The sequence below is a fragment of the Pelecanus crispus genome, chromosome 1 (assembly GCF_030463565.1).
Source record: "Pelecanus crispus isolate bPelCri1 chromosome 1, bPelCri1.pri, whole genome shotgun sequence".
NCBI classification, from domain to species: domain Eukaryota; kingdom Metazoa; phylum Chordata; class Aves; order Pelecaniformes; family Pelecanidae; genus Pelecanus; species Pelecanus crispus.
Genome location: NC_134643.1, coordinates 128770132 through 128782173, shown reverse-complemented (window position 1 = coordinate 128782173; position 12042 = coordinate 128770132). Strand labels below are relative to the sequence as shown.

The following is a 12042-nucleotide window of genomic DNA, read 5'->3' as shown; positions in this document are numbered from 1 at the left end:
AAAGGCAAATGTGATGGTATTCTTTGTTTAAAAACGCTTGCAATATAGTTTGTGCGAAGCAAAACAAAATAGTTGATTGCAGAAGTATGATCAGTGATCAAGATGAAGCAGTGCTCGGTTGATTGAGATCTATTAGGTTTCATGTGTATAGTTTCTTCTGTTTTGATCTGTCTCATTTTTTCACACATACATTGACAAATGTGGATCATTCAGTTAGGTGTATTCGTTGCATGTTAGTGTTTCCAGGTAGCTCATGACTTCTTAGAAATGTAGTAAAAAAGACTGTAGGTCGTTTCTTTATAAGAATTAGGATTCATACCCAAGAAAAGAGGGACCTTGAGAAAGATTCATGACAGGTTACTGCATGTCATTATTGGAACTAACCAGGCAAATACTGCCCTTGCTGCACGTGTGCAGGGAGTATTGGTTAGGGGCAGGCTACCTTTGAATGTGGAGTAGGTTGATGGCTGATGCCTTGCTGAAGTCTAAACACGTCTAGCATTTTTTTTTTTTTAATGAAACCTTTTAAATGTTGTAGTAATTTCTCCTGAAGTGCATTATGCCACTTGTAGCCACTGAAGTCCGGATTTAATATGCTTTTTTTCATAAAAAAGATGTACTTGTCTCCAACAAAAGTTGCGCGTTTACATCAGAAATTACTGGATGAGGTTCTTTCTTCTCTATCACTATGTTTTTTCTAGCGTTTAAAATATCCAAAGCTGGTCTGCAGCTTGTAGCTTTCCCAAAATGCGGTATGTTTGACTTGCTGTTGTTAGTGAAAGGGTTTTCTCTGCAGCCATGAAGTTGAGTTGTCTCGTTAATTGCACTCTGCTGCTGTTAGGAGAAGGTCCTAGGCAAGGTATCAGTCTTTTTGCAGATTTTGAATACTGTGAGGCACTGACTTGTATTCAGACGATTATAACCAAGGCAGATTGATTCAGCTTAGCCTTGAAGTATGTTCAAGGTGGTTTCTGTGCCCAGCTTTTGTCATCTTGATCATTACTGGTCAGAATTTGGCTTGAGGATTTCCCAAAATGAGAACGCTTGCTCCTCCCAGTCAAAACTATTCTTTTTCCTCAGTAGCATTTTTCTTAAGTCTAGTCTGATGTCTTCCTCCTTTTTTTTTTTTTTTTTTTTAATGCGGCAGCTATTCCCCAGCTGTTTGATTGTTTCAGAGGTTTCCAAATCTGTTGTTCCCTGGGTGTGTCTTTAGTCGCACCCCCCCCATCTCCTTGTTGCTTCTTTCTGCTTTGTGCTGGCACAGCTGAACATGCAGCTGTGTGGGGAACTGATCCAACTGAAAAATAACCTAGCAGAAAAAAGTGACGCAGTTGCCCCAGAATGTGAAACCTCAGCCTCAGGTTTTGCCAGAGGAGGTTGGTGAGTTGTCATGTGGGCTTTTGGATGCTGGCAGCATTGTGAATCCAGCTATTGACTCCATGGTATGTACCTGTGAACTTTGTTTGCTACTGCATTCCTTGGGAGGGCTGGGATTTTACCAAAATTATTGTGCTGCTAGTCTTGGACGAAACTGATGCTACATCAGTAGTTGGAGATTTTTAATTTTTTTTTTTTTTCCATGACTCTGGTTTCCATAAGGCGTACAGAATGTAGGCAGTGATCTTTAAGGCTTGGGTTCTAGTTGAATGCTGTTTAATGAGCTCATGGACTCTGACATCATCTGTGTTTTCCTTAGGGATCTTTATATCTATTTTGTAGAAAGTCATATATATTGGCTGTGTTCCAGCCTGTGACTTGGAGGGCAGCTAACAGTTGCACAAGTGGAAACATACTTTCATCATTTGCCTCCTTGAATTGCTGTTCTCTAAGCAAAATTCCTGGAAGTAGAAGTAGATAATGCAATTAATGAATGATTTGGGAAAACTATGCAATTACTCGCATCACAGTGACTAAAGCAGAATAAATGCTGCACTAAAATAATTCTTATTGCTCTACTGAAGTGGTGATCATGTTTATGTACTATGTCAGAACAGTTTTAATAATACTTACTTTGGTTGTAGGTAATGACTGCATTGTCAAAAGCACTGATACAATAATATTTTAAGTAATTTATAAGATAGATATATAGCTAATTTATAGATATAATATTATATATAGATAGATGTAATATAGATAATATATAATTGGATATTATATATATGATTAGATAATTTATAATTAGTCCAAGGGCATTTGTTTTAGCAATGGTTAGGCTAAAATTTAAAACACAACTGAAAAAAAAAAACCCAGAATGTTTATTGAGGTACTACTCATTTATGAAGATAGGGCCTAAAACCAAAATTTAAACACTTTTTGATTGTTCTTGTGTAAAGTTGTTTGGTTGTGAGAACAACTCCCAAATCCGACAATGTATGTGTGTTCCTTTGTACTTACAGTTCCAGCTCTCCAGAGAATTTCTCTGTAGTGGTTAATGTCTTAGTCTTTTAGGACTTTGAAGGAAAATACTGTCATTAGGAAGCATTTCAATGCACTGTGTTCTGAGGTACAGAGTAGTAGGAGTCATCTTATAAAAGGTAAGAGAGAACTTCCCAGCATAGATAGGGATTGTGCTGGTTGTTGCAGGGTTGCTGCTGGGCTGTCATTTACTGATGAGCCCTGAAGAACTAGAATGGATTTTAAGTAGCATAGCAATCTGAATGAGTTGAGGAAGAGATGGCTGTGTTTCAAATGAGTGTGATTTTTAGGTTTAAGGTGTTTTTTAGTTTGTTGGTTGTAATTGTTAATAACTGGCAGAAACTGGGTTGCTTCTATTTGTTTACTTCATCTTCAGGATGCTATTGTTAAATTTTGGGCAGTTTAATTTCAGGCAGTTCAAACCATTACATGAAATTCCTATAGAAAGAAGTAAGAATGTTATCTTAAGCTTAGGACATTGCAGTGTTCTTTATAAGGGGGCGGGGGGCGGGGGTTAGCAGTAGAAGATCGTTATTACAGAATATAGCTGGACCATGTTTTTTGATTGGTTGACTGAGAATTTTCATTTTGAGTAGTGTTTGAGCACTTAATTGTCATTTTGTGGGATATGCTCTTTGAAGGATTTTTGAGCCTCGTGTGATTCCATTATGTTCCTTCGCTGATATGCTCAATATTTTTTAGGACCTCTCATAGAGTTCATTATCTAAAGGATTTCTGTAACAGTAAATTCCTTGTAAAACTCATGTATGTCTTACATGTTTAATACTTCTTAGTCTCCTCTGCAGCTCATAGTTGGACATGATTATGGAACAGTGGGCTTCTCACCACTTTGCTGCTGCGTTGTATTTCCAGATGAGGATGTGTAGTTGTTAATAAAATTACTTAGGGGACTATTTGGTGATTTTTCTTTCTTAAATGTATGATTGTGTTGCCTTTGTGTGTCTGCCTTCATTCTGTGTTAAAAGGAAGACTGCTTTAGGCTTCTTTGATTGTCTCTTTGGTACTTTCAGCACAAATCTCTGGAGGAAACTGAGAACAATATCTTTCCTGAGGCCTTGGAACAAAAGACCTGAGCTGCATTTTGCTGCTATAGCTTCCACAACATTTTTTTTTGGTCATTGACTCATCCTTGGAATTTCCTCACCTTTTGATGTCTTTAATTTTATGGCCCAGAAGTGTTCGTCTTGCTAGGTTAACATTGTTGTGGATAAAACCTGCACTATGTAATAAGCTGTTTCCATAACCTGCATATGTCTCAGGTTTTTAATGAACATTTATTTTTCCTGGAAGCATTGTCAGATTTAAAGCAAAGCACGTGCCCTTTCCTTGCTTCCCTTGTGCAGTTGTTCAGCTAATTTTCTGTGTTTGTTTTCACATCAGATAAGCACTAAGAAATGTTAGTGCTTGTCTAAAAATTAACATTAAAAAAACAAATTTCTATTTAAGAAAATAAGTATTGATTTGCACAGAAGAATCTGGAGCTTTGAGTTGTTTTAAAGTTCTCTTTTCAGGGGCATGTCATCAAATTAATGCTTGCGGTTAACTGCCAAAAATCTGTGTTAGTCACATTTAGCCTTGCAAGGTGCCACTAGATGGTGTCAGTATCTAGTTCACTTTTTCCTTACTCAAGCACTAAAATACATGCTCCATGTTTGCGTCAGTTTCAGAGGCCTGTTAAATTTTCGGGTATTATAAGATGGGTTTGTTAGAGCAGATCATAAAAGCCATCCTTCTGTGATTCTGTGATTTGTGATTAGATGTGCTAAAAATGGCAGGTAGGTGGATATCATTCAGTATAGACATTTTGCTCCCCGTTTTCACCTCACTTGTTTGTTTAGGTTATGTATTTAGACTGGTTATGAAGAGAGATTGTCTGTTGTATTACTGAAACAATTATGTAGTTTATATTTTACCATTTTCTTATGAAATTACATACATGGTAATTATGCAAAATCTGTTTTCTATTCTCTATGTGCAATCAAGGAATCTTAAACAGGGCAAATAAGAAACCCAGGATCATCCCTGTCCTGATGCTGAGATGCCCCGTGACCCTACTCAGAGAGGAAGGCAGACTCTTAGGGGGCACATAATAAAGGCTGTCAGTGTTAAAGTAACTGTAGATATTGCAAAGCGAGTAGTTCTGGGTGGCTGTAAAAACCTGTAAGAAAAAGAAAACAGTAGACGGTGACTGTATGAACTCAGTGAGGGTCAGCTCTGCAGTAGGTGGCAGGGGCTTATAAGACAGATTCGGAAGCGAGCCTGAGCTGAGGAGGTTTCTTGCTGTCCAGTAGTTTTAATTCTTTAGGTGGAAAGATGGTGTTTTTCTTTTCAGATCTATTTTAGGTAAACGTACTTTTATTCTCATCAAGCAATATAGCTGATTGTGATTGATGTGAAAAGCTACATATACCTTTGGGGCATACACCACCACCCCTTACCTCCCCCGCTCCTCATTCAGGGTAGGATGGCAAATGCTGTGTCTGCCACTCAGTAGGTTGTAGGGTTTTCAAGAGTCTGATCATAAGCATTACCTGTTAGGCAAATAATGTAAATTGCCAGGTTTTGGAGAGTGATGTTAATAGGAAGAGTATAAGCTGATACAATAAGTAATGAAATATTGGGCAGAAGGATGTAGATAGGTAACTATGAGCACCTTTTTTAGGAATTCTTGTCCAATATTGTTTTAGATGTCTGAATGTGGTCTCTCAGTTTTGTGCTTTTAAGAGGGTTTTCTGTGGTTGACTGAATCATTTTGTGGATACAGTTGAGAGTGAAGCAAGAGACATTGTCCTACTGTTGACACTCAGTCCTGTTCTTTCTGAATCCAGACGTGCATTTTCGAGATGCTCAGGAGTATTTCGCATTCTGAAAAAAGAAGTTTCTATGTATTGGGCCTCCAATTGGATAGGTTTAAGAATTTCAGTGGCAAACTTTTAGACTGGAAAGGTTCAATAATAAGTTCCTAATCAGAAGATTGTCTGCAGAATTCTGCTGTGCCTGAGTGATTTCAAAACACTCATTCCATTATGTTTAAACAAGGACATCTTAACTGAAACGGGGTAGTCCATTTGTATCCATAAAAATGAGAGTTGACCCTATGTTGAAAGAGGGGCAGTAGTTCATAGAATTTTTTTCCTGACAAAAATTGTCTCATCTTGGAATAACCAGTCTTGGATGAAAAGTAAAGGTGCAAATGACTTTGCAGCCTTTAGTGGTGGGGGGTTTTTTGGTGTGGGTTGTTTTTTGGGGTTGTTTTGGGGGTTTTTTTTGTGGTTGTTCCCCCCCCCCCCCCCCTTTTTTTTCCCAATACTACTGATGTGATACATGACACATGTGACTTTATTTTCACTTTTTAATAAACCAGAGAGTATCATCCTATAATTGGAACCATAGCGCTGATGAAGCATGGCCTATGTTTCAGATAAGGACTTGGGCAAAATTTTTGTTGCTCAGCAGATTCACTTGCTTTTTTTTCTTTTTTTTCTTCCTAATCTAGAATAAAGTTTGTAATTCGAGGGGTTTGCACTCATTTCTTATAGTTATAAACTTAATTTAAGGGGGAAGTTGCTTGTAGTTCCATAATACACTTCCTAGATAAGATACTCTATTTCTACAGCATAGAACTCAGGATGAATGTCTGCTCACTGATGACTCGCTCAGGGAGTAGAAATTATGGTAAGGTTCAGATTTATCGCTCATGTTCTACTGCTTTAAAACTAGTAGGTTGTTTCAGTTTTTCAGAATTTTTGCTTTCATAATTTGATTTCTAGCATCTTCTAAGCGACATTCGTCTTAGGGATGTGCTTGATTAGGGATGGTTCATGTGGGCTCTGGCAAAAAAATGCGCTCTTGAATCCCTTTTTTGTGTTTTTCTGCATTTTCCTTCAATCCTGTTCAGCAGAGCTTGAGTGCTTGTGGAGCAGATGTTTAATCTAGATGTAAAGGGGTCTGAAATAAACTTTCACAGGTAACTAACTGTAAGACGAGCACTTGTTAAATACTGAAATTGTGCATCAATAACAGTTTCTAGTTGTCTGACTTTCATGAGGAGGAAAGAGACATTTAGCTCCTTTATAACGGATCCCTCCATCATTCATTGTATACATTTTCACACATCACTGAGAATTTTAGCATTTCATGCTCAAGAAGTTAAGTAGAAGCAGAATACTGTTACCCTAGAAGGAAAGGCTGGATCGCTAGAAGAGATTGCTGAACCCAGAAGTAGGATTGGGTACTTCAGGCACTTAAGAGGACTGTGGTGTCTCCTTTGTTCCTCTGGAAGAGTAATGTGGCCTTCCTTAGAATGAAGGCCTTATCTTCTTGTCGTGTAAACATGAAACATGCTTCAGCAGTCCATGCTCTCCATGTGCTTGTTTGTAATTGTAACATGAGCCTGGCGCATTAAAGTAGTCATTTCAACTGTTACTATGGGAAGTTATTACACTTCACTGAAGAATGGAAGAGTTAGAAAAGAAAATGATTTGCAGACATTAGCACTCTAAGGAAAACTGGTAGAATATCATGGAGCAGAGATGTCTTTCTTTGATACAAGAACTTTTCCCTGTGTTAAATGGAGGTGCTAGAATTTCTCTGGGCAAGTTTCTTTACAAGCAGTGATATTAGTGGAGCCTGCTTTCCTGTGCCTCCCAATCTTCCTCCTCCCCTGACACAGGGCTTTACTGGGTCTGAATGAGTGAATACCTTCAGATGTCTTCTCCCTTTTTTCAGCGCTGCTCACCTCTGTTCCATTGTCTTTGTTTGTCTGGGGAACAGGGCTGTACATGCTCTGAGTACCTAGAGTTAGGAGTGAGAAGAAAGCCTTGAGCTGTACACCTTTTTGCTGTACTTGCATAAGGAATGTTTTGGTCACTGAATAGCAGTAAGGCGCTTTTTTTTTTCCCTCTCTTCTTTTTTTTCTTATCTTTCTTTTTCAGGTCTTCTGTTGCTTCTCTATTTTTGGTTTTTTTATTTTTTTTTTCAACTGTTGACATTTTATAAACTTACTAGCAGTACCTTAACTGCTATAGGGAAACATACTTCAGCTCTCGTTTAATGGATATGCTCATGTGGGTACTCCTGTATTTTTTTTTAAACAGCTACACTGAAAAAGTTCTCCCTTTTATTTAGTGTTCTTTTAATCTTATTTTATCCATACCCCCTGTATGACTGACTGCTATAGTTACTTTTTAAAAAAAATAATAGATTACAATCCTAAATCTTGCGTAATATGGTGCTGTTGACTTAAGTATTTGAAATATGCTTTAACCTTTAAAATTGGGATAGGTACTGCTGGAGTTAAAAACATCCTTTTGTTTAGGTGTGGTGCATTACAAAACTGTGTCATAGAGTGTGTGTGTGTTTTCCTATTTGGGAAAGCAAAGTCATTCCCATATTCAAAATCTAATTATGCCTTTCTGTCGAAAAGTCATTAATGATACCTGGGAGAAAGTGAATCTAGAAGGAGTATTTGGGGTAGGAGGTTATTTTACATTATTGTGAACATCCTTTGTAACAGAAATATGCTTAGTCTTAACATTCTTAAACTTACATTGTTAGGACTGCAGTCATATCCTTCAGTTTGTACCATTTTTTTTTGCGGGGGGATGGAATTGTATTCATAAGTTCTGAAAGACTTAGCCTGATTGAGTAGATTTTTAAGTGATTTTATTTGTCGAAGTTGCACGTAAACATTTACATTTGTCGCATGTTGATAGTGTAAGGATGATGAGTGTTCTCCTAGGTTTTTTTCCTACTCTGGGCTTCTAAATAAATCACAGTTTAGAGCACCAAAATTAGAAGCTGGCTTCACAAGCAGTTCCAGTGGTGAGGGGCACCTTATGGGCATGAGTCAGCCTGTATCAGTTAGGCATTTAAAAATACGAGGCTGTGAGTCTCCATAGACAAATGAGTGCAAAGGTGTATTCTTAAGAAGAGAAAGCTCTGTGTGCCTTGTCATTATGTGTATGTTGTTCTTATTTCACTTAAGGACTTTTGTTAGGTTACGGAAATGAATATGCAAGACAGGCATTGAAATCTGTTTAGTGTTTGTTTAGTGTTTGTAGTTTTTGAAAGCAGAGGTTGTCGGCGTAGAAACCATTCTTAACTCTTAAGAAGCAAACACTTGAAAAACCAAAACCTTGGTGTTACTGCAGTGAAACATTGTTTAAAATTCTTCATTTTTGGATGGTGCCTAGTGCAGTGTTCTTACAAGAACGAAAAGCCTGTTTGTGTTCTAGTCTGTTGTGGTCTGTTAGCCTAAGGGCAAGATGAATCAACCAGAATTTTTAGTGGGTAAGGGGGATGCAGGAATGGTGATTTGAGCAATTCATTGCTAAGTAGAGCTAATATTCTACTGAACAGAGCTGTTCTTAGCACTGTTTTCCAGGTTAGTCTTGGTCTTAGATGTTGAATAAAATGTAAGCTTTTTTTGCTTGCTTTTGTTTCTCTAGTTACCGAATGAAAGGGCATGTGAAATTGATTTCTCTTTGTATGTCCCTCCGCACCAGTTCTTTAGAAATTACAGGACATTAGGGAGCATGGTAAATGAGCTACATGATTAAATTTTTAAATCTTACAACAGCTTTGTCCAGGATGAAAATCCCAAAATTTCAAATGATTTCTTTTGTTATGGGTTTTCTTTAAAATATTGCTTTATTTACATTTGTAAGATTAATAATAAATATACTTTTGGGTTGACATTTCATAAAACAAAATTATAATCTTAAGGAATGCATTACCCACAACAGCGTACTTATTGTGGCAGTGTTACTTTTATTAAACCATTTATCATTTTAATGTTGTGTATTCTGACTGTTAAGGTTTTCTGTCTTTTTCTTCAAAGAAAATGCAACAAAACAAATTCAACATTCATTTTTCTTTCCTACAGCATTATCTGCATACCAGAGGTACTACAGTTTACAATCTGACTACTGGAAGGTCTGTATATGATGCTTTTTTTTTTTTTTTTTGGTAATGTATTGTTGTAAATGATTGAATTTCTAAAATAGATTAATTTCGGTTTAATTTAGAATATCTACCTGCAGTTACTTCTTGGCATATTAATTGGTCTTAATGGAAATGTTCACCTATATGTACAATTTATTATAAATCTAAGTGGAAATAAATCTTCACACCATTTGTTGCAATGGCAGATCAATTAACTTGACACATTTTAAATTTTTTTTTATTATTATTATCCATTACCAGTTTTTCTTATGTAAGCATAGATATTTGGATACATGTGAGTATTGGGAGAATCGTAACCACTTGAAAGCTGCTGCGCAGGTGTTGGACTTGTACTGAGAAGAATATTCTCTGATTGCTTTTTATTTCCACAAATGCCAAATTATTTAAAGTCCCTTTCATTGTTTTAGATAACATTCTTATGTAAGACAGGAAAAAAAATGTGTTAGTATAGCTTTTATCTGTAAGGCCATCTAAAGGTATCAGGACTTTAAATGAATAAACTAAAAAAAAATTCTTACAGTGATATTGTCAAAAATAGTTAGCATTGTTATATTGACACATGAAATAATTTGAAGCTCATGATTGGGTCAGAGGTACAGGAAAGCATGTAACACAGTAGATACTTGTGTGGTCTGAAGCAGCTGTTTTCCTTAAAAGTGAGTGTAAGTGCATGTTTCACATAGGGAGGGCTCACTCTGGAAAGACATAGCATGTATATACTGGCATTAGAGAAACAACATTTTCTGTGTTCTTTGCATCTTATAGAGACTGTAAGTATCTTCTGAAAAATCCTATGACAACTTCTCCCATTTTGGGGGGTGGAAAGGGAGAAAGGCAGGGTAACTAAAGGGTAGAAGAGTGAACTGAAGTAAGTGTCTTCTGGCATATGGAAGGAGAGGTCCGGTCAGAGGGTTCTAGGAAAATTATTCATAATGCCTTGTAAAGCCCCTGCTCCAGTAGAAGTTGTACGAGTGCCATTTTTGCACCAAGCCATTTTGGAGTTGAAGTTTTTTCAGAAATAACTCCTGTAGTTTAAAAATTACAACAATAAAAGCATTCATCTAGTCTTACTTCTTACATGCTCTCAGAGAGCTAGTTCAAAGATTGCTGTAAATGAGTGTTGAAATCGATCAATTAATTAAACATCTGCTGTAATAGTTTCTGTTGTTTGTACTCTTCCTATGTTAACCATTTCAGAATAGTTTGTGACCTGAATTATTTTTTCTGGGTTTTGTTCTAATAGCTCATTATAAGAAGTGATAGATGATTAGTAAATTATTTTCGCTGCATTTTCAGAGAGTTCAGGGTGAAGTGTAAATGATTAGATGTATTTCCATAGGTGTAGAGTGTTTCAGCGTGGTTCAGAATATTATCTGCAATTAAAGTAAATGCAAACTCTGATTGTTTTGCTGCTCCATTTCAAGAGCGTGGATGGCAGTAAAAAGTGTGATCTGTGCTTGACTTATTGAAAGCAATTTCTGTTTGTATGCAATGTGCTGATATTCTAATATACCTGTTTCTTGTGTATATCTCGAGTTTTACCATGCAGAGATTATTTCAGACAATTCCAGTTGCAAGCATGAGAGCATTGTTTGGAGCTGACAAAAGAGCATTTTGACTTCTACAAAGAAAAAAACCCACAAAAATCCAGTTATTTTTCTTCAGGTTGGCCTCACCTGGGAAGGATGCTATGCTCCTTGATCTCATTACGAGCTTCCTTATAAATGTGTAGTCCAAAGTGTTTTTTTCCCCATAATCGTTTTGGAGATTTTCTTAATTTTTAATATGCATGAAAAAAGAGCCTGAAAGAGTCCAAAAACATTTTTCAGTTAAAAACTTTTTTTTGCTGAAACTGATAAAAATCACAGGTGAATTGTATTTCATTTTATTAATGGATGATGAAACTAGTTTGGAGTTGGCAGTGGGAAGCTGCCTGGATTGGGTCTAGAGGAAGGTCTTCCCCCTCTCCCCATAACTGAGAGGATTTTTTGTTTCTTGTTATCCTTAATGCCTTGTGTCTGTAAGAAACCATTTAGTCAAGGATAGTGAGTGTGGTGTATTTTTGGTCACCCTTGCATGCTGTTTTGTTATACTTTGTAATTAACTTTTTTCCAGAGGGATACAGATGACTGAGAAAAAAGGCAGTCACATTTCCTTGTTTTACTGTTGTGGGTTTTGTTTTGTTTTGTTTTGTTTTTTAAGAATATCTGGCGTTGTTTTTTTTAGTTCTTACAGGGTTAGATGTCATTGATTAAGTTGATGGAAATTGTGATGGTAAAGAACGGAAGAGAGAGAAGGGTGTGAAGAAGGGGTGGTATTTATGAGCTGTGAGGAGAGCTATGTGAGAGTACTGAGAAATTGATGGAGAGTGCTGAATCACATGAAGGTTATTATATAAGGCAGGTTTGAAAACAGTCTTATAAACTTTGGCAGCATATCTGAATTTACTTACTGTGGTGCAGTGCAAATTTACGTGGTTGAAATAAGTGTCCTGTATCGTCTTTGTTTTATAAATAGGAAACTTCTAGAAGGATTGTGAGAGATTTTAGGTTGCTTTGGGTATAGTTTGGCCTCCTTACTTAGTATTTCTAGTCTCTGCTACTTTGGGTTGTCACTGTTGCATGGGGTTGTTAATAGGGC

At 36.8% G+C, this 12042-nt stretch overlaps 1 protein-coding gene across 10 annotated transcripts in view; it reads left to right on the top strand.

The window, feature by feature from the left end:
- KDM6A (lysine demethylase 6A) overlaps positions 1–12042 on the top strand; it is a 160483-nt gene that overhangs the window by 38422 nt on the left and 110019 nt on the right. For all 10 annotated transcript variants that reach the window (XM_075715031.1, XM_075715022.1, XM_075714996.1 and 7 more), the window contains one exon: positions 9323–9372. In XM_075715031.1, the coding sequence (XP_075571146.1) occupies positions 9323–9372 (50 nt within the window). The remainder of the gene's footprint in view (positions 1–9322; positions 9373–12042) is intronic.